This window comes from Salvelinus sp. IW2-2015, linkage group LG11 (genome assembly GCF_002910315.2).
Source record: "Salvelinus sp. IW2-2015 linkage group LG11, ASM291031v2, whole genome shotgun sequence".
NCBI classification, from domain to species: domain Eukaryota; kingdom Metazoa; phylum Chordata; class Actinopteri; order Salmoniformes; family Salmonidae; genus Salvelinus; species Salvelinus sp. IW2-2015.
This window is the reverse complement of record NC_036851.1, coordinates 11,687,698-11,708,298: the sequence shown is the minus strand read 5'-3', so window position 1 is coordinate 11,708,298 and position 20,601 is coordinate 11,687,698. Positions and strand designations below refer to the sequence as shown.

Here is a 20,601-nt window from a genome sequence, read left to right as displayed (position 1 = left end):
GAGCCTTTCCGTTCACCTTCAGACTCTTGGGCCAGACTACACTCAATCATATGACCCACTGAAGAGATGAGTCTTCAGTAAAGACTTAAAAGTTGAGACCGAGTCTGCGTCTCTCACATGGGTAGGCAGACCATTCCATAAAAATGGAGATCTATAGGAGAAAGCCCTGCCTCCAGCTGTTTTCTTAGAAATTCTAGGGACAATTAGGAGGCCTGCGTCTTGTGACCGTAGCGTACGTGTAGGTATGTACGGCAGGACCAAATCGGAAAGATGGGTAGGAGCAAGCCCATGTAATGCTTTGTAGGTTAGCAGTAAAACCTTGAAATCAGCCCTTGCCTGTAGCGTTCTCCTGGCATCCGCCAAACCCAGATTTGACCATCAGACTGCCAGTGAAGTGTGATTCATCACTCCAGAGTTCAATGGCGKTGAGCTTTACACCACTCCAGCCGACACTTGGCATTGCGCATGGTGATCTTAGGCCTGTGTGCRGCTGCTTGGTCATGGAAACCCATTTCATGAAGCTGAAGTTGCTTCCAGAGGCAGTTTGGAACTCGGTAGTGAGTGTTGCAACCAAGGACAGAGGATTTTTACACACTTCAGCACTTGGCGGACCCGTTCTGTGAGCTTGTGTGGCCTACTACTTCGCGGCTGAGCCACTGTTGCTCCTAGACGTTTCCACTTCACAATAACATCACTTACAGTTGACCGGAGCAGCTCTAGCAGGGCAGAAATATGACAAACTGACTTAATTGGARAGGTGCCATCCTATGACGGTGCCACGTTGAAAGTCATTGAGCTCTTCAGTAAGGCCATTCTACTGCCAGTGTTTGTCTATGGAGATCGCATGGCTGTGTGCTTGATTTTATACACTTGTCGGCAACGGGTGTGGCTGAACTAGCCGAATCCACTAATTTGAACGGGTGTCCACATACTTTTGTGTATATATAGTGTATGTAACTGTATCAGTTGAGTTCCCCATCACTACTTGCTCTCCTYCTGTGCACAAACCCTCCATCACGGTGAAAGCAGCCAAGAAGTTTTCTCTCTCCTTCCCGGAAGATCTGCGCTGATGGCCCATGACTCATAGTTTCTCCTCGCCCCTGTGACTCACCTATTCTAGGGCTGTAAATATAGGTGTGTGTCTGTGAGCAGAGATGGCAGGTTTGTGTTCCTGTTCACACGGATTTACACAACCGGGCCCATCAAGTAGACGGCTGTACTGGTCGCAGTGCGCGTTCTGCTCAGCTCAGAGMAGTGTGTTTAGCCTCCACGTTTGCTGCCTGAAAGAGTTATGAGCTTGGCTTGAGCGAGGTAATGCTAAAGACTGTCCTTGACTTGCATAAAGCACCTTTTGAGGGTGTTGAGTAAAGTAGATTCCTGCTGGGTTGTGGATATGTAACGATTAGCAGGTCAAAGAGACGTGGATATGATTCTGTACAGAACAACCTGTTGCAGTTAAATCGATGCATGTATTAATTTAAGCTCACGAGACCTAAATCACAATGCTGTTTACCTCTGTGTGGGCTTTCACAACTTTAGTGGAAGTTTCTTGGCTTTACTTTCGTGAATCCAATGACATCCCGAGTAAGGTGTGTGTGTGTGTGTGTGTGTTTATCCAGAGGACATGTTCAGCTCGGCATCCTGTGAGCAGCTCATTATTCATCCTATAGGACTGGGGCTGTTTTTTTCTGGTCTTCGTCAGTACAGGGAGCCTGTTGGAAGCCAATAACCCTATTTAGCTCCTGAGCAAAGCTCTGCTGTATTTAATAAGGCCTGCAGCTGGTAGGAATGTTTGGGGAAATGTATAAAGCACCAGTGTGTGTTTAGGAAATGTGTTTAATAATTGGCCAGCCAGCCGCRATCCTGTTCCCTGCCATTCGGCATCCGGGGGGAAATGTCACGTTTGGTCCTCCTGCTGAGATGGACAGGTGGGGAGATTCTAGGGTTGTCGAGGTAGAGGAGAGCGACAGACTGGATTTCAAACGGCATCAGACAGATCTCTCTATTAGTATCTTGGATCATGATGATTCTGAGTTTTTCAATGCTATAGGCCTATACACTGATCGGCTTACAACCTCACAGAACAAGTTCAGTTCCAATTACACTGGATTAAAGCCAACTTGTCAGCTGTCAGACAACAGAACGAGGGCCCTGGAAGTGGAGGCCTGTATAAAAACGGCACTCCTTCTCTCTCAGGATTGGTCCTCAGCCTGGGAGAGGAGTTCGCCCTCTGACCTGCTGGAGAGGAGTTCGCCCTCTGACCTGCTGGAGCTGGCCCTGATGGAAATGGAACCTGCTGATCCTACTGCAGTTCTCTTAACATTAAAATGTAAAGCCACATTGTCTGGGAGGCTCTGTTCACAGCACTGGGAGATCATTTTCCTTAGTTCAGGTCCTTGATTAGACTCTGTTCAAAACTGTATAGAAACGACCCCCATTTGTCTGTTTCACATTTTATTTTGTAGCTTATTAAGGACATGGGCTTGTTCCGCCAACACATCSTAAACCAAATTACATGCAGCGGCTGCCTGGCCTGTTTCTGTGCCAAAGAGCAGAGAACTGAATTTGAAGAGTGGTGTGGACTTGGCTATTTGACTCGATATAGTCAACAGGAAGCAATTTTCCAGCACTGCATTGATATTCCTCCGAGTATTTTCCGCAGAAGCAAATAAATAACAGCTGTTGTAATGAACCAGTCTGTCCTTTTACTTTACTTTTATTCTCAAGCCCYGCACCTGAAGTCCTGCTCCTCTTCTGGCTCTAAGCATCATCAGTCCGATGAGGATCTGCCTCTGTCTGATAAATGGATTCTGTTCACTGTGTGTCTGCGGTGGGCTGGGCTCGGCTCAGGGGACCTGTTGGTGACAGCAGTTCCAGCTCCACTGCCTGGTGTCCTCCTTCTGCCTGAGGAAACTTGGAGGTGGATTAGAGGGAGAGAGAGAGACGGCCTGGTTCTGCCATGGAGGGAGTGCCCTGGAGGAGACGACCCACTTTCTGTCTGACAGAACCCTGTCTGGAGACGACCTCCTTTCCTCAGACTCAGTCCCCCCGTCCCCCCCCCCCSYCCCCCCCAGACTCCTGGTGTTCAGGCAGGACCGCAGAAGGTTATCATAATACAGCCTTCCTTAATCAATAAGTCATAAAAGGCTTTTAGGCCGTTAGGAGGAGGAGGTGTCTGCGATACCTGAACCTCCCACTGAGGCTGAAACAGATGTAGATGTCTGACGACAACCTTGAGTTGAACTTAGAGTTTGACGTTTTTCCCAATAGCAAGTGGTAGCAAAGGAATGGTGCCCTATGCTGCTGCAGGACAATTGGTCAACATCAAATAAATGGACTTAATCTAATGTTATGCACCAATTTGATCCAACAGAGGAACTTGATGAAATYTGTGCTCCAGTAAGTCAGTAATTCACCTCGTTAGTAACTAGGAACAATGCTGTATGTGTGTTTCTCTAGTCAGTGGTTGCTAATTTGTTGTTGTTGTTGTTGTGTTGCAGAGGGAGATGAAGGAGCAGCTGGCCACTCTGCAGGACAGTGAGAAGGGACACACAGAGGCCCTGCAGCTATTGCAGAGGCAACTCACTGAGACCAAGGTAACACACACACCTCTCTACTCCGTGAGACCGAGGTAACACACACCAAGCACACAAATTCACTTAGACCAAAGTAACTTACAGTATAGAGAGCCTTTTTAACCTATTAGAGACCAAGGTAAAGCAGCAGTGTGTCCTGTCTCTCTCTCTACCTCATTTTCTCCCACAGCTGAGAGTGAGAATCCAAACAGAAAATTGGTTCATTAAGCATCTCTTTAATCTCAACAACTTGTTTTAACCAGCGGAGACAGCGCATTCAGTCGATACAACAGCTTCTCCTCTCCTTTTCTTTCTGGCTCATCTCTCCCCCTTAAGCGTCTTTGAGCTGTATCAGTCAGAGAGGGAGGGCTCTCTGACAGATGGTGTTTGTGCCGTCAGCTGTATTTGTCATTTGGGATCCATCGTTCTTCCTGCTGTTTACATGCTGGCTGTCCACTGGAATGCCAGCCAAGCCAGCTCCCTCCTGTCTTCCTGTCCTGTTCTGTCCTGTCTGCTTGAGTTCTGCAGTGCTGGACTTTACTTTACCCTGGCTCTGTTCCAGAGAGGCAGACCTGCCTGCTTCCGCTGCCTTAACTCCAACTGAGTGCCAGCTGGAGGTCTCCATTATAAATCAGCCCATCTCATTAGGCTTGCATCCATTTGTCCGAGGTGACGTGCATTGCCTGGAAGAGGGCCATAAATTGATCTCTTTGCCTCACAGATGCATTTAGGTTTATGACAATGAATTGCTCTGTTGTTTTCTTGGTTTTYGTGCTTGACCTCACACCGACACCAAAGGAAAATTGATTAGTAGGATCAAACCCTCAAAAACACACACAATCCTCTCACCGGCAACATGGTGCTGAAACGGAAACTTTGAGCAGGGTGGTGTGAGGTTGCCATTACCGTTGTTTTTGGTGTGACTCTTAAACGTCCACTAACACTGCTGTTTGTCAGTTAATTGGTTTATATTGGTTCTGGTGCTCTAGTTTAGTTCCAGCCCTGGGCCCATGTGTTTAGGGACGTCCCCTCCCCCGTCTGAAGAGCAGACGCTGTCTGATTCCCAGGCCCCGTGGGGGTTCGCCTGATAAGCACATGCTGCTGCTCTGAGACCCAGCCTMCTCTCCCTGTAGGCTTAATATGGGCTTTAAATATCCACCCTGCCATAGTCATAACACCCTGCTGGGACCTGGCACAGGCCTCGTCAGTACTGTCCTCCTCTCTCGGTCACCAGGTGGAGGAGAGCAGCCCACAGCCCACCTTAACACATCCAATCTGTACTGGAAATAAATGGTTTTAATAGGCTGAGAGCTCCCAAACAGCACAGAGATAATATGTGCCTGCTTCCAGGTTCCTACTGGAACAGGAGGAACAGGCATGCTGCTGGAGGGAGATTGATTGATTGATTGATTGATTGCAGGCAGTAGTAATAAAACCCAGATTATAATGCTACTGGCCCTGTTGTTCCGTACTCCCCTGTGATGGAGAGGAGTAGAGGGGTCATTCCACCAATTGAGTACCTTTTGGGTAGTGTAGTTTTAGTTTGCTTAATTTGAACATTCTGTCATAGAGAGCACATGTTCAACATAAATTAAAAACATGTTTTCCCATCTCTAGGTTGCATAAAAAAAAATGACTATGGTAAGTGCCTATTACGTGCCAAATAAAGTACCAGGTTTGACTGTAACAGGGTTGACGATTTCATCTTAAATCAGCCATAAATCCTATTGTGACAGGGGGAATGGAAGCTTGTTGTGTGCAACAGAGCAGGCAATCGAATGCAAACTTTAAAAAAAAAAAATATATATATATATATATAATTAAATTGTTAACATTTCTAGCCTGTCTACCTGTTGGTAACAGGGTTGACATGTTATGCTCGACCCACTCAGTTTTCCACCACAAAACACCAGAAAATGGCCAAAAAGAGTAGAATCAGCTCACCTGCTTTTACACTGTGATTTGACTGTTGACTATTCAATGTTTCTTTTGAGTAAAAAAAAAAAAGGAATTGTTTTACCATATTAAAACAAGAGTTCAGTTCACGTAACAAGATTGAACTTAAAATGAGGGACAGACATTTCATGTGATAAGATGAATCACCCTAATCACATTAAATATATAATATTCTTCAGAGGTGACTTTGTCAAAGCAATAAAATAACTAGGGCTTTACATTTACCACATTTCCAGCCACTGTTTTTATGCGAGTATAGTCATACAATATATCTTTTTTGGAAATCACTACAGCTGTGATGGAAACAGTACGTTTCGGTACAATTTTATAAATGTCGACAGAATTTGATCGTTCGACATCGGGATCTTTTTGTGTCTGTAAAATGTATTATGTGAGAAATGTATTATGTGAGAAATGGCGGTGGAAACTCCTTTATGGGTAAATATTGATAAAATGCCCATCATATCAAAGTAAACTTGGATTCACGCGATGATATGGTGTGTGGTCCTCCCACTACGACTCAGGGAAACATGCAGTTTATTAGGCTACAGATGAAAGTTATGATGAACTTTACAGGGTGGTGAAAGTGCCCAGTGATCTTGAWGCTCCTTTCCAATAAATATCGAGGGTCTTATTCTGGTGACGTGATGATCGATGCTTGGCTGCCATTTGATGCTTGGCTGCCTTTCGWTTTTAATTTGGTACATGAAAGTTTAAGCGGAAAAGTACATTTCTGTGTGCACTGAATTGTATCCGCAACAAGTCCGTTTGGTGGAAACACCACTTGTGGGAATTTTATATTTTGTTTAATGCGGATTTTCGTCAATTGGATGGAAACTTGGAGAAATGTTGCGCTTAAGTCAYATACAGTCAAAATGCAGAATGTTCTATGTTGTCTATATTAAAAGGCACTTCATTTAATATAACAGGTTATATTAAATATGGGTTTACAATTTATACTTAAAATATCAAAGGGACACTAAAGGCACTCTTTTTGTGGAACGACCCAGAGACTACTAGATCTGGTTTACCAGTAAACTACCATAATTTTGGTGTCTCAATGATTTTATGTAATTTATCACAAGACATCTAGTGGCCTTTTTTGGTACTTCAGATTATCACAGGTGGCTGTATTTATCTCTTGCCCTCTGTGTGGCCGTCACACGTAAAATGTATGAAATAATTCAATAAGATTTTATAATACATTTTAATAACCGCTGCAAAACATTATCCAACTATAAACCATCAACTTAGTGAATACCAATGGTGTTTAATATTTGGTGTTTATTAGGATCCCCATCAGCCGCTGCAAAAGCATCAGCTACTCTTCCTGGGGTCCACATGACATAATACATAGTACAGGACATTATTAGTAACGGACTGAAATATGAGGGTTTCGGCATGAAATATATATTTTTATTCCATTTTTTTACACACTTAAGAAAAATAAATGTCAAACTGGTGACAGTTGTGAAAAAAAGTCAATAGTTGGATGAGTTGCAGAGGTAATACAAAAATGCCATTAATGAAAAAGCATTTAATCAACAATTAGGCTATTTTCTCTTGAACCATCTGGTCTATCTAATAGAAACTCATGGACAATATGGACACAGATATAACAAAATGAATACTATATTGGTTAATATTTGTAACGTGATCCTGCGTTGTGTGTTGTATAATGTGAAGGGGGGACGACGACGATAGAATGACATAGATTTTCATTTAATTCCAAAAATGACTGAAGATTCCGGTAACTTTGGTAAATTACCGGGGGCTTTGTAACCCTAACTACAACAGAGCTTAGAATGTTCGACAAAGATAAATGTTTCCTCTGTAGAGACAGACAGAAGCCCTGAGTGAGAAACTGCTCCCTCTCCAGTTGTTACTGGACTGAGCGTATAGAGCCTCTTTGTTTTGTCTACTCTGCTACTGCTGTTAGCATTGGAGGTGATTAATTTCCGCTACACTATAAATAAATTAATCCAACTCTCTCCTCAGCTTCTGCTCCTTCCCTCCTTATCAACAGCCCTGCTCTTTCTATAATAGCATCCGTTTATCTGACTATTCGCAGGCCTTGTAAATGTTGCCTTGAACACACAGCTAGTCTCGTCCCCAGTCGACCCCACAGCATCAGCCTCTTAAAAAAAAATGCTCTCCATCTCACAAGCAGTGTCACACTTCCACTGTCCCAACCTTACACTGAGCTTTGCCCTATTTAACTCCTCATGCGATCTGCATAGGCTGTTCTTATGATAGTACATTTTGTATTGAGTTAATCAGTGTTGGATGATCTATAACAGCAGATGGGGATTTTATGTCCTTAGAAGCCCTGCCTTTGACTGTTAGCCAGATTTGTTTTCAATTAATGAGTTCACATTTACATAATCGTTAGGCTAGGTGATAAAAGGTTTATAAGCCCTGGGGTGGCTGACTTTCATCCAACTAAGAGTGACAGAGGCAGAATACATTTTATATTGGTGTGTTTAATGCTTGGAGCACAACCTGCACATGAATCCTAAATAACCTCTCATCTCTCTCTTATCCCTCTCTCGCTCTCATTCCAGTCGTCGGCCAAGGGCCTGCGTGCGACCATCGGCGAGGCATTTGAACGCCTGCAGCGGTTCCTGCGAGAGCGCCAGAAGGCCATGCTGGAGGAGCTGGAGACGGACACGGCGCGCACGCTCTCCGACATCGAGCACAAGATCCAGCGCTTCAGCCAGCAGCTGCGTGACGTCAAGGAGGGCATCGGCATCCTGCAGGAGCGCCTCAACGAGACGGGACGCCACGACTTCCTGGAGGGCGTGGCCCTCACCTCCGAGAGGTGCTCTGCTTACTGTCTGACTGACCTTGGATCAGCTCTTCTTCCAAAAAGCCACAGTCCTAAACTTTTGTAAGATAGCACACTGTCTGAGGTTATGTTATATTATACTCCCCTCCCGACATAAGACCATCCCCTGAATGTAATGAATGTAACCCATTCTGCTCATCGTCAGGATAGTGACAGTGATACCGATAGTGATACTAATAGTGATAGCTTGGAGAGAATGTGTGGAGTTAAGCAACTCATTGATATACCAGACTCATTATTTTAAATCGGGAAAGAGGGTGCTCAGGGATTCAGTTAAAGTATTTAAGATCTTAGAAGGGATTGATAAAGTGGACTGAGGAAGTTGTTGCATCAGAATGCTTTCTAATCGTAGCCGGCCACGACCGGGAGACCCATGAGGCGGCGCACAATTGGCCCAGCGTCGTCCGGGTTAGGGGAGGGTTTGGCCGGATGGGATGTCCTTGTCCCATCGCGCTCTAGCGACTCCTTGTGGTGGGCCCGGGCGCATCTAAAACATTGGTGTGGCTGGCTTCCGGGTTAAAGCGAGCGTTGTCAAGAAGCAGTGCGGCTTTGCCGGGTCGTGTTTTGGGGGACGCGTGGCACTCGACCTTCGCCGCTCCAGAGTCCATGCGGAAGTTGCAGCGATGGGACAAGACTGCAACTACCAATTGGATATCACGAAATTGGGGAGAAAAAGGGGTAAAAAGTACAAAAAAKAAATGCAATAAAATACTACTTTCTAACAAATGGTCCAGAGGGCATTGACAGGAATGAGTGAAGAATGAACTGATATACAGGTTTGCCTTCTCATAAAATCACAACRATTCCAGGAAGTGTAGTACTGGCAGAAACCCTTGGAAAATGTGAGAAAAGACTGTACAAGGTTGTGGTTTCTCCTCAGGGTAACTCTCACAAACTCACAGCAGGTGAATGGTTAGCTTTGCATAATTTTCTGTTTCAATGTTTCTCAGGATTTTCGGTGTACAGCTGTGCAGCCCAATGGTTCCCAGGCAGGGTTGAGAGGGGGGTTCAAGGATACATGTGGGAGGAATGAGAATGACTAATGTGGGGGTGGATACTGTAATAGCGTTTGAGCCCCCCCCCCATCACCCATATCAATCTACACTGCTGTAGAATATTATGTGGCCATCCAGAATCTGACAGATACTTTTATCAACAACGAACARCGAAAATAGAGCAATGACTAGAGACATCTCACAGAGCGAGCAAAGAGATGTGAAAGTAGATCGATAATTGACATTGATCGTTCTTCTCCACCTACAGGATAAAAGGAAAGATACATGAGACCAATCTAACATATGAAGATTTCCCGACCTCCAAGTACATGGGGCCCCTGCAGTACACAATATGGAAGTCTCTCTTTCAGGATATTTCACCAGGTATGCACCACCTACGTTAACCCTCACATAATTCAACTGTGTAACAGCATTCGCTTCACCAGGAGTGTCTCATGAATTGTTCGATGCACCCAAGTACCTCAGCCCATCATTCAGTTATGATACAAATCATTGTCTCCACCATGGGTTTTTACTCCTATGGGTGCTCTTAAGCGAGGTATTTAACCCTAATTGCTCCTGTAAGTCGCTCTGGATAAGAGCGTCTGCTAAATGACACACATGTAAAATGTAGCATAGATTTGGGTTTAAACTGGGCTCTGATTGATGCCTTGRAAACCTTGGAGAAGACTCCCACAGTGTGAGCTAATCCTGCGTTCAAATATCTGGGATGTTTGTGAGTTCTGTGAGAAAATGGTGGCTGGAGGGCTGAGATGCCCTTCGCTGTCAGGAAAGCTGATGAAGATCTCTCTCCTTTCTTCTCCCTCTTCCTGTTCTCCCTGAGCCCACAGCCATCGCTCACACTCACAGAAGGTTATTTAAAACGATGCACTCAATTCTCTGTCAATTCTCTCATTTTGGCCTTCTGAAGCTGGAGAGAAGGCAGAGTGGTTTCTTGGCCTCCCTTGACTGCTTGCCAAATGGAACAATTGGTTCAGATCCATCAACACTGGCTGCCACGGTGACAACAACAAAGCCTTTTCTCCCATCATCCCTCTCACGCTCTCTGCAGATGATAGTTTAGGGGATTAATAGTAGTCTACCTCTCCTCTTCTCTCAAACCCAGTGCCCTTTTTCATCCATGTTACCAACTAGAAAATGGCATACGTGTGCATGACTTGAGTGTATGAACGCTGGTGTTTGTTGTGTGTGTGTGTGCAAGAGTGATTATTTTCATTTTCATGAATTGATTGAAACACACACACACTGTCTGGCGACGTTGTTGAGTGGGGGAAAACATTGTCCTGCCTGCTGGCTAGTGGCAAGGCCACCTGTTTTTGTACTGTGTGATATAAACACTGAAGATCAAGGGAGGAGATTTGGCAAATTCCTTTCTCTGTTCTGTTTTAAACCAGCTCTATGTATGGGAGTGAGTGAGGAGAACAAGCTGCTATTGTTCTCCCAGCTAATTTTCCCATAGAACCAGACAGAACCAGAAAAAAAGAGACTGAACCCAGTGCGACAACCACACTCCCTCCCTAACCCACAGTTAACCCACAGAACGACATGTAACTAGCTGCCTCCAGCCCTGCCAAGCCAACACAGAGCTGTGGAGACATGCTCCTCCCAGCTCCATTTGCATGACATTGTACAGTATCAATGTGTAGTGGAGGCCGAGGTCATTTTGAATGCTTACTCCATAAGCTGTTTCCCTTTTGTAGCATAAAGTCGAAGGGTATGAACCAACAGTCCCAAACATGGCTCATGTAAATAMTCTTCATGAGGTCTTCATTTCCTTAAATATGATTACAGTAGATGTTGGGCAATAGGGGGGTATTACAAGAGTGGATTATTAGGCTACCCATCAGTCATTCCAACACCATGACAGCCCCTTATTCTCCTCCCGATAGGGTCCTTCAGCAGCACCGGCTCATTTGATTGGTAGAGCAGAAACACCAGGCACAGTCAGTAAACCTACACTGACTGACCACTGCAGACAGAGACTGTGCCAGTGACTCAGCTCCTCCCTCCAAACAGAATGTCCTTGGTCCTCTCCCAGACACCTGATGAATCACTTTTTAAAGATAACATTTAGAAAATCAATTTGTATGCACTTGCCTTCAGATCCCCTCTCCAGTTCAGTGACTGGCTGAAACGGATGCCAGGACGTTTTCACTGCCTCAGCATAAAACTCAGACAGTACAGCGGCGATGGTGACAAATGGAGTGCAACGAATGACACCTCCGTTCTGGAGCTAGTGTCTGTCTGAGGGAGGGAGCGTCCTCATAACATATTTATGTTTCTCTATTGGTAAACAGCAGGGAAGAATATGTCCTTATCTGTATCCTGTCTAACTGGCTTTATCTGGGCTTGCCCTGTCAGGTTGTCTCTGGTGTGTTTTTGAACTGTGTCCATTCTCTCTCTCCGTAGTGCCAGCAGCTTTGACCTTAGACCCCATCACAGCCCACCAGAGACTCATCCTATCAGATGACTGCACCATCGTAGCCTATGGTAACCTGCACCCCCAGCCCCTGCAGGACTCCCCGCGGCGCTTCGACGTGGAGGTGTCTGTGCTGGGGGCCGAGGGCTTCGGCTCCGGGGTGCACTACTGGGAGGTGATGGTGTCAGAGAAGACCCAGTGGATGATCGGCGTGGCCAACGAGACGGTCAGCCGCAAGGGTAGCATCCAGATCCAGCCCAGCCGCGGCTTCTACTGCGTCGTCATGCACGACGGCAACCAGTACAGCGCCTGCACCGAGCCCTGGACCCGCCTCAACGTCAAGAGCAAGCTGGAGAAGGTGGGCGTGTACCTGGACTACCCCAAGGGCCTGCTGGTGTTCTACAATGCTGACGACATGTCCTGGCTGTACACCTACAGGGAGAAGACGTTCCCGGCCAAGCTCTGCCCCTACTTCAGCCCCGGGCAGAGCCACGCCAACGGCAAGAACGTCCAGCCGCTGAGAATCAACACCGTGCGTCTATAAGAGCCACACACAGGGTCACTCTACAGATCGGCTCGCTCACCTCAACCCTCCCTGAGGATAGGATACCAACGATGATGATGTAACTAAGATCCTAAAGACGGCTCGTTTTTTTAAATGATGAGAGGGGGGGGACAAAACAGGGTGTTTGACTATGAAATGTAAATTTCTTTCGTTCTGGTGTTCTTTCCGGGTCGCTGTTTTTGTCTTGCCTGTCGGTGTGGCTCCTCACTGATCTCACCAGGGAGGAACTATGTGGACATTGCTGCAGCATCATGGTTTCAACTGGAGCCCCGGTTAACTTCTTCAGGGGTGGGCCTCTGGGCTTTACTCTGTCTGCATAGATGACGTCATCGCACCGTGRTTTAGTAGTGGGATCTCTGTGCTGTGACCGAGGCCCACCTTGCACAGGCCCAAGGGCTCTGCTCTCCTTACAAGGCTCCAGACTGACTGACAGAGGGCTGCTCGGTCTGTCTCTCTCAGCAGCCAGACATTTTGAAAATGGCGGTCACCTTTCTTTCTTTTAGGCTTGTTTGTGGAATATTTCTGACGACGCTCTGCTCCTTTTTCTTTGGCACAGTTAGCAGTTGTGAGCTCGTGAGTGAACGCCTATCGGTGTGGCAGTGAGTGCCCGTTCCATGTCCTCCCGTGTACCTGTACACTTTACTGATGGAAATGATGTCGCAGCTCTTGATTCCTTTCCCTCAGGTCACACGTCCAGTTTTCCACAGTCGACACTGTCAGTCAGTCCAAGTGCTGGACGTGGCTGATACTCATCATTTGACAATGGCAGCCTCATGGTCTGTGTGCTCTAGTGATGGTCACTCTGTGCGTGGTCACTGTTGTGGTGCTTGCCGTCGTCACCCTTCCCTCGTTTCCCTACACCTCTCCGTCTCTGTTCCTTCTCTCAGCACACCCACCCTCCTGTGTGTGACGTTGGGGGTGCCTGGAGAGGTCGTGTGTGTGGCATGAAAATGTGTCGCTGTGCGAGTGGGGACCTCTCCCCACCGGGTGGTTTCTGTTGGGTTCTTCCACTCCAGCATGAGAGCTCTACTCTACCTGGCATGTACCTATGTTACATATTTGTTTGTACTTTTATTTTTAGCAGGTTAGTCTCTTTTTGAGATGAACATTCTGAGATGATCTGGCCAAATAGCAGTACACAAAGTTGCAGACACGTTTACAAAATAAAACACAAAGCATTACAGTTGGGGGGGAAAAAATAAACATACATTTACACATTGAACAATAAGATGGTTTGAGAAAGTGTGGCGCAACTAGAGGTCAAAACATTGACCGTAAACCCCCCCCACCTAATTTTCCATCATAGTGTTTAACCTAGTTTTAATCTCATTTAAAGGGTCGAGCTCCAGTCATTTCAGGACCTTTTTTAAGCTGGTTCCAAGTGAAAGGCGCAGTGAACTGGCATACCCCCCCCCCGCCCTCCTAAGTTTGTCTGCTGGACAATGTAGTTACAGAAGCGTACAGGGGCGTACATGTACAAAATATCACCGTCATTAATTACAGCCACGAAAATAGCCTCTTCCTGACGTCAAAAGAAAAACCCAACTTGAGCCTAACGCATTCGATGTGGTGTTTTAAGTGAGACACTCATCTATCTAGAAACCCCAGTACTTGTAAGTTGCTACTCTGTCTATACGTGGAAGAGGTGACGTTTTTATTTGTGAAAACCATAACGTTTGTCTTATCATTTAAAAGCAACTTCAGCTGACAGAGCTTAGTTCGGACAATTGATGACACAACACCAAACTGAACACACTGAGTTCTATCTGATAGTTACCCTTTGAACCTTGAGACTGCCCGATCAGATGATCCTATCCAAGTCTTTGCAACGCGTCATGGTCAACGGCGTCGAATGCCTTTTTGACAGCTCGATGAAAAGGGAGACGGGTGCCGTTTCTCGCCCCGTGGCATCAATAATATCATGAACAACTTCTGTTGCTGCAGTAGAAGAGCCATGCTGTTTTCTGAAACCTCCATTGAAACTTAGATCAAACGTCATTGACACACAAACCTGTGGATTCCATCTCCCTGCCTCCTCCCTCCCTCGACGTCGCATCGTAGGTGTCAGAGGTTAATCAGAATAAATGAATCTTGACATCTGCTGAATTACAGTTAGCCTATGGGGCAGAGACCACTGACAACTTGAGCAGCATGACGCTGGAATTAATGAGCTCTGGAAGGTCTTTAATCATTCTGTCTCTTTGTACACCAAATGCAACAGCTTCATAGATTTTTACGGAGTTACAGTTCATATGAGGGAATCAGTCAGTTGAAATAAATTCATTAGGCCCTAATATATGGATATCACATGACTGGGAATACAAATATGCATCTGTTGGTCACAGATACCTTAAAGAAATGGGTCTCACAATGGACCTCAGGATCTCATCATGGTATTTCTATGCATTCAAATTGCCATCCATAAAATGCAATTTTGTCCATAGCTTATGCCTGCCCATACCATAACCCCACCGCCATCATGTTCACAACGTTGACATCAGCAAACCGCTCGCCCACACGGCGCCATACACGTGGTGTGCGGTTGTTAGACATACTGCCAAATTCTCTGTGCAACAGCTCCTACAGTCAGCATGCCAATTGCACGCTCCCTAAAAACTTGAGACATTTGTGAGATGACACAACTGCGCATTTTAGCGTGACCTTTTATTGTCCCCAGCACAAGGTGCACCTGTGTAATGATCGTGGTGTTTAATACTCTTCTTAATATGCCACAGCTGTCAAATGGATGGATTATCTTGGCAAAGGAGAAATGCTCACTAACAGGGATGTAAACAAATTTGTGCACAACATTTGAGATAAATAAGCTTTTTGTGGGTATAGAACATTTCTGGGATCTTTTATTTCAGCTCATGGAACATGGAACCAACACTTCACATGTTGCGTATATATTTTTGTTCAGTGTAGTTTAATAACATTAAGGATATGAAAATGGCCAAAGAAAGCAATATTACAGTACATTATTATACTGCCTTGGCCTGGACTGTTGGCATCTTGTTGGCAATGTTACATTTAGTTCCATAAGGCTGTTGCAGTGTAAACATAACACACCAATATATATTCTCTGAGGCCCAGGTATGTGTTGGCTCCTCTGCCCCAAGAGCTCTTGTTATTCCCTGGTTTAAGACGAGAGCTTTTGTCCCTTAGCCAAGTCCAGCATTGAGAGAGCCTAGAGCCAGGGGGCGGGCTGTCTGTATGTTAGTGTGTGCTCATGTTGGTGGGATATATACAGTTTATTCAGAAAGTATTCATACCCATTGACATATTCCACATTTTGTGTTACAGCCTGAATTATTTATTTATTTTCCCCTCAACCATCTACACACAATGACAAAGTGAAAACATGTTTTTAGAAATGTTTGCAAATTTAATGAAAATGAAATACAGATATCTAATTTATGTAAATATTTACACCCGAGTCAACTACAGTTGAAGTCGGAAGTTTACATACACCTTAGCCAAATACCTTTAAACTCAGTTTCACAATTCCTGACATTTTATCCTAGTAAAAAGTCCCTGTCTTAGGTCCGTTAGGATCACCACTTTATTTCAAGAATGTGAAATGTCAGAGAATTATTTATTTCAGCTTTTATTTATTTATTCACATTCCCAGTGGGTCAGAAGTTTACATACACTCAATTAGTATTTGGTAGCATTGCCTTTAAATTGTTTAACTTTGATCAAACATGTCGGGTAGCCTTCCACAACCTTCCCACAAGTTGGGTGAATTTTGGCCCATTCCTCCTGACAGAGCTAATGCTCGCACATGCTTTTTCAGTTCTGCCCACAAATTCTCTATAGGATTAAGGTCAGGGCTTTGTGATGGCCACTCCAATACCTTGACTTTGTTATCCTTAAGCCATTTTGCCACAACTTTGGAAGTATGCTTGGGGTCAATGTCCATTTGGAAGACCCATTTGCGACCAAGCTTTAACTTTGTGACTGATGTCTTGAAATGTTGCTTCAATATATCCATGTACTTTTCCTCCCTCATGATGCCATCTATTTTGTGAAGTGCACCAGTCCCTCCTGCAGCAAAGCACCCCCACAACATGATGCTGCCGCCCCCGTGCTTCACGGTTGGGATGGTGTTCTTCGGCTTGCAAGCCTCCCCCTTTTTCCTCCAAACATAACAATGGTCATTATGGCCAAACAGTTCTATTTTTGTTTCATCAGACCAGAGGACATTTCTCCAAAAAGTACAATCTTTGTCCCCATATGCAGTTGCAAACCATAGTCTGGCTTTTTATGGCGGTTTTGGAGCAGTGGCTTTTTCCTTTCTGAGTGGCCTTTCAGGTTTTGTGGATATAGATACTTTTGTAGCTGTTTCCTCCAGCATCTTCAAAGGTCCTTTGCTGTTGTTCTGGGATTGATTTGCACTTTTCGCACCAAAGTACGTTCATTTCTAGGAGACAGAACGCATCTCCTTCCTAAGTGGTATGATGGCTGCGTGGTCCCATGGTCTTTATACTTGCATACTATTGTTTGTACAGATGAACGTGGTACCTTCAGTCATTTGGAATTGCTGCCAAGGATGAGCCAGACTTGTGGAGGTCAAAAAAAAAAAATTCTGAGGTCTTGGCTGAATTCTTTTGATTTTCCCATGATGTCAAGCACAGAGGCACTGCGTTGGAAGGTAGGCCTTGAAATACATCCACAGGTACACCTCCAATTGATTCAAATGATGTCAATTAGCCTATCAGAAGCTTCTAAAGCCATGACTTAATTTTTTTAATCTGTTTTAAAGGCAGTCAACTCAGTGTATGTAAACTTCTGACCCACTGGAATTGTGATACAGTGAACTATACGTGAAATAATCTGTCTGTAAACAATTGTTGGTAAAATTACTTGTCATGCACAAATTAGATGTCCTAACCGACTTTCCAAATCTATAGTTTGTTAACAAGCAATTTGTGGAGTAGTTGAAAAACGATTTTTAATGAGTCACCTAAGTGTATGTAAACTTCTGACTTCAACTGTTTGTAGAAGCACCTTTGGCTGCGACCTTTTTAGGAAAGTCCATAAGAGCTTTCCACCCCTAGATCTTGCAACATTTGCCCATTTTTATTATAAAAAAAAGTATTCAAGCTCTGTCAAATTGGTGGTTGATCATTGCTAGAAAACCATTTTCAGGTCTTGACATAGATTTTCAAGAAGATTTAAGTCAAAACTGTGACTCGCCACATTCACTGTCTTCTTGGTAAGCAACTCCATTTGGCCTTGTGTATTAAGTTATTGCCCTGCTGAAAAGTGAAGTAATCTCCCAGTGTCTGGTGGAAAGCAGATTGAGACAGGTTTTCCTCAAGGATTTTGCCTGTACTTAGCTCCATTCCATTTCTTTTTTATCCTGAAAACCTCCTCAGTCCTTAACGATTACAAGCATACCCATAACATGAAGCAGCCACCACTATGCTTTAAAATATGGAGAGTATTTTCCCCAAACGTGTGTGTGTATATAATATATATATATATATATGTTTTTTTTTAACTAGGGAAGTCAGTTAAGAACAAATTCCTATTTACATTGATGGCCTACCCTGGCCAAACCTGGACGACGCTGGGCCAATTGTGCGCTGCCCAATGGGACTCCCAATCACAACCGGATATGATACAGCCTGTATTCATTGCAAAAATTGTATTGCTTTACCACATTTTTTGCAGTATTACTTTAGTGCCTTATTGCAAACAGGAAGCTAGTTTTTGAATATTTTTATTCTGTACAGACTTCCCTYTTTTCACTCAGTCAATTATGTTAGTATTGTGGAGTAACTGTTGTTTATTCATCCTCAGTTTTCTCCTATCACAGCCATTAAACTCTGTAATTGTTTTCCTCTCCGGCAGCTGAGTTAGGAAGGACACAGTCACCTTTGTAGTGACTGGGTGTATTGGTACACCATCCAAAGTTAATGAATAACTTCACCATGCCCAAAGGGATATTCAATGTCTGCTTTTTTATTTTTTACCCATCTAACAATAGGTGCGCTTCTTTGCAAGGCATTGGAAAACCTCCCTGGTCTTCATGGGTGAAACTGTTTGAAATTCACTGCTCAACTGAGGGACCTTACAAATATTTGTATGTGTGRGKTACAGAGATGAGGTAGTCATTTAAAAAATCATGTTAAACACTTATTTCACACGGAGTGAGTCCATGCAACTTATGTGACTTAAGCCAATTTCTACTCCTGAACTTATTTAAGCTTGCCATAACAAAGCGGTTGAATACTTATTGACTCAAGACATTTCAGCTTTTCAGTTGTAATTCATTTGGAGAAATGTCTAAAAACATAATTTCACTTTGATATTTTGGGTTATTGTGCATAGACCAGTGACAAAAAAAACGTCTCAATTTAATATTTTTTTTAAATTCAGGCTGTAACATTTGGAAAAAGTCAAGGGGTGTGAATACTTTCTGAAGGCACTGTATGTTCTGGCCTCTTGTCTGTGAGGTGCAGTGATAAAAGATCCCCCTATATCCCTGCTCTTGCATCCTTGTGTCTGTGTGTGTCTTGTCCGTGTTGTCCACTTTAAAGAACTGGGGCAGTGCCCTGCTTTGTTGGATGCGTTGTTGGTGTGTTCTGATGACTGTGTGCAGTACGATGCAGATCCCTGTGGGGTCTAATAAAAGCAACACTGCTGTCCGGTGATGTGGATAAGAAGTAGAAAGATTATTATTGTGGGGTGGTGGTGGGTAACTGGTATTGGTGGTGGTGGTGATGATTATAATACCACTTTTAATGATTGTGTCAGGATGTTGGTGGCTGTGCAACCATCATTGTGCGAACACACACTGGTGTGCTTGTTGCCTGAGGTTCTTGAGAAATGTTTTAATGTACAATTAAAGATTGGTAAAACCAACATGCCTGTTTTGACTTTCTTTTAGAAACACTGATTAACATACTAGTACATTAACATGTAGTACTAATGGATTTGTTGGGGCTCAGTCCTTTGACAAAATGCAAGTGAAATGCTTTCTCAGACCATGTTTAACAGAACTCATTACTAGAGAGCAGCTAGAATCTATCATAGTTGTACAGAATGAGATGAGGCAGTGCTTGCTGGTGTACATTCTGTGTCAAGGTGCATATTTCAGCGGAGTTGTGCCAAATCCCAGCCCTGTGAAAGCCTCTGACAAGCCAGAGACTATGTACTCCCTTTGTTCCTCCCCTTCTCATGCTGAGGCATTTCTCAACTAGATTAATAAAAAGCTGAGAGTAACCCTGTGATGGATCACACTGCCTGAACACAAGACGACCTCACTGCAGGGCAGGGCCTTCTTGTGCTGTATGCAGGGCTGATCCCTCACTCACTGTCTCTCTGTCTGCTGTCTGTGAGGATGCCTGGAGATTAGAGAATGTCTTCTAAAATGCCAGCCCACTCCTTAAAAAAAAAAATGAAACCATTGTATAAAGTGAACATCGGAAGCAAGAAGCAGCGGTTTGCCAGCTCTTTGATGTCGGTGCCGTTGTTGGAGGAAAGGTTATGCTTGTTGCGTGACATTACCTCATGCTCCATTGTAYGTGCTAATTCAGGGCTGATTGAGTCCAGTTGCATCATTATTACAGAGGAGCTGTGGACCTGGCAACAGAGCAGCGCAGCTAACAACCGTCAGTCAGCCACCCCAGGACCAGATCTCAGTACTTCTCTACAGTATTTAGTTCTCCTCTCACTTACACTCCTGTAAAGGAGCAGACTAACTTCAACTCAGGAGAATTTGTCCGTTCAAATAAAAGGGATTTTTTTGTTGTTGCCATGGGGAGATCTTTATGAAACCCTCACCATTTAATACAGGTACATATGCTTCAGCTGTGGGTGTAGTGTGAGCTGTTGGCTTCACTATCCTAAGAACAGTGAGCTGATGGTAAGTAGGGCTGTTCTCTCACAGGTACCATAACTGTAGTGACTGAATGAGCTGGAGAGCGAGCGTTCACTCTTATCAATTCAAATGATGCCGTAGACACTATGAGTAGACCACATACAGTGTGTTTGTGGCTAGAGTTTAGATCAGACAGTAAATGAGTACAGAGTGACCTTGAGAAAGATGACGAGTGGGAACTCTTGTCACAATGATATTTTGTTGAGTGATATCTGCACGCTCATGGTTTGAACAAAGGCGCATTCAGATCAGAATCGTTTTTTTGTAAATGTAGCGCCTGAAGGGCATATTCAAGTCTTATACAGCAGTAATGGTTGTTTGAGATGTTTTG

General features: G+C 44.4%; 1 protein-coding gene across 2 annotated transcripts in view; it reads left to right on the top strand.

The window, feature by feature from the left end:
* LOC111969815 (E3 ubiquitin-protein ligase TRIM62-like) overlaps window positions 1-19,252 on the top strand; it is a 47,281-nt gene extending 28,029 nt beyond the window's left edge. Inside the window, exons 3-6 of one of the 2 annotated variants that reach the window (XM_023996102.2) lie at window positions 3,501-3,596; window positions 8,096-8,421; window positions 9,643-9,758; window positions 11,805-19,252. In XM_023996102.2, the coding sequence (XP_023851870.1) occupies window positions 3,501-3,596; window positions 8,096-8,421; window positions 9,643-9,758; window positions 11,805-12,358 (1,092 nt within the window). In that variant the 3' untranslated portion in view covers window positions 12,359-19,252. The remainder of the gene's footprint in view (window positions 1-3,500; window positions 3,597-8,095; window positions 8,422-9,642; window positions 9,759-11,804) is intronic. The other variant, XM_023996103.2, reaches the window with a different exon arrangement.
* The last annotated feature ends 1,349 nt before the right edge of the window (window positions 19,253-20,601 follow it).